Here is a 959-nt window from a genome sequence, read left to right as displayed (position 1 = left end):
GTGCGTTGGAGTAGCTCGTGGCTCTTGTGAGAGAACGAAGCGGTCAAAGATTTTTGTGATTGATTTAATGCAAGCAAGAAAGAAAGTAAAACTTCATCACACTTATTTGCTGCTTGCAAGCCATCTGACAACTGTGGAGTGAGGACATGAGAGTTGTTGTCATGCAAATGGGAATCGGCATGTAGTTTTGGCTGGCATGACGAATGAAGGTAATACACATCCAAAGTATAACAAGTTGAATAGCGTTAGGGTACGTCATGCTCGGCCCTCGTGTTCATGATGATACGCCCGTTTGCCTCGGGCGAGAGGTCAGTCACCGGGTTCCAGCTGATGGGATAGCGAGCTTCCAATGCTTCTTGGTTCGCGGTCAACTCGGCTATGCTGCGCTTGCGATCTAGTCCAAACAAAGCATGCCATTTTTGCGAGGCCACTTGATGCATCAGTCGCGACGACATTTTGGTTTGCACATGGTCACTGGCTGTGCGCGCATAGGCCCGCTGGGCCGTGTCCCCAGAGTGTTGAGCTTGAGTGTGGATCAGGCTGCCCAGGGCGCCGGTCGTCTCGGCCGACAGTCGGTTAATGACAAACGTCGTCATCCAGAAGGTTGCGGCGTGTCGCCACGTGGCCACCCCCAGCTTTGGCCGATGCAGGTACGTGGTCATTTGTCGACGAAATGCCGCATAGATGGTAGCTGGGCTGACCATCGTCTGCAGGGGCGCAATGTTGAAGAGCAGGTGGCTGTTGTTGTAGTGGTTTCGAGCGTCCCGGACCTCGCGTCGCAAAGTCATCGTCTCGTCGTGGCTCATGTGGTCTTCATCCAGCTCGTCGGCGAGCAAATCTTCGTCGTCCTGCTCGGCATTGTGAATGCCATTCTCGTCGTCGGGGGTTTTCAGCCCGCCCCGCTTTTGCAGCCAGCTGCTCAGCATGTGCTCCAGAGGCTGCACAGCAGCAAATACAGA

General features: G+C 54.1%; 1 protein-coding gene across 1 annotated transcript in view; it reads right to left on the bottom strand.

Moving 5' to 3' along the window:
- Positions 1–245: 245 nt before the first annotated feature.
- The window catches only part of MONBRDRAFT_29138 (uncharacterized protein), a gene marked incomplete at both ends in the record, with an annotated part of 1,604 nt that continues 890 nt past the window's right edge, over positions 246–959 (bottom strand). The window contains one exon of the mRNA XM_001749518.1: positions 246–915. Coding sequence (XP_001749570.1) covers positions 246–915 — 670 coding nt within the window. The remainder of the gene's footprint in view (positions 916–959) is intronic.

The sequence above is a fragment of the Monosiga brevicollis genome, genomic scaffold (genome assembly GCF_000002865.3).
Source record: "Monosiga brevicollis MX1 MONBRscaffold_31 genomic scaffold, whole genome shotgun sequence".
Taxonomy (NCBI): domain Eukaryota; class Choanoflagellata; order Craspedida; family Salpingoecidae; genus Monosiga; species Monosiga brevicollis.
Note: the sequence above shows the minus strand (reverse complement) of the source record. Positions and strands in the feature narration are given on the sequence as shown.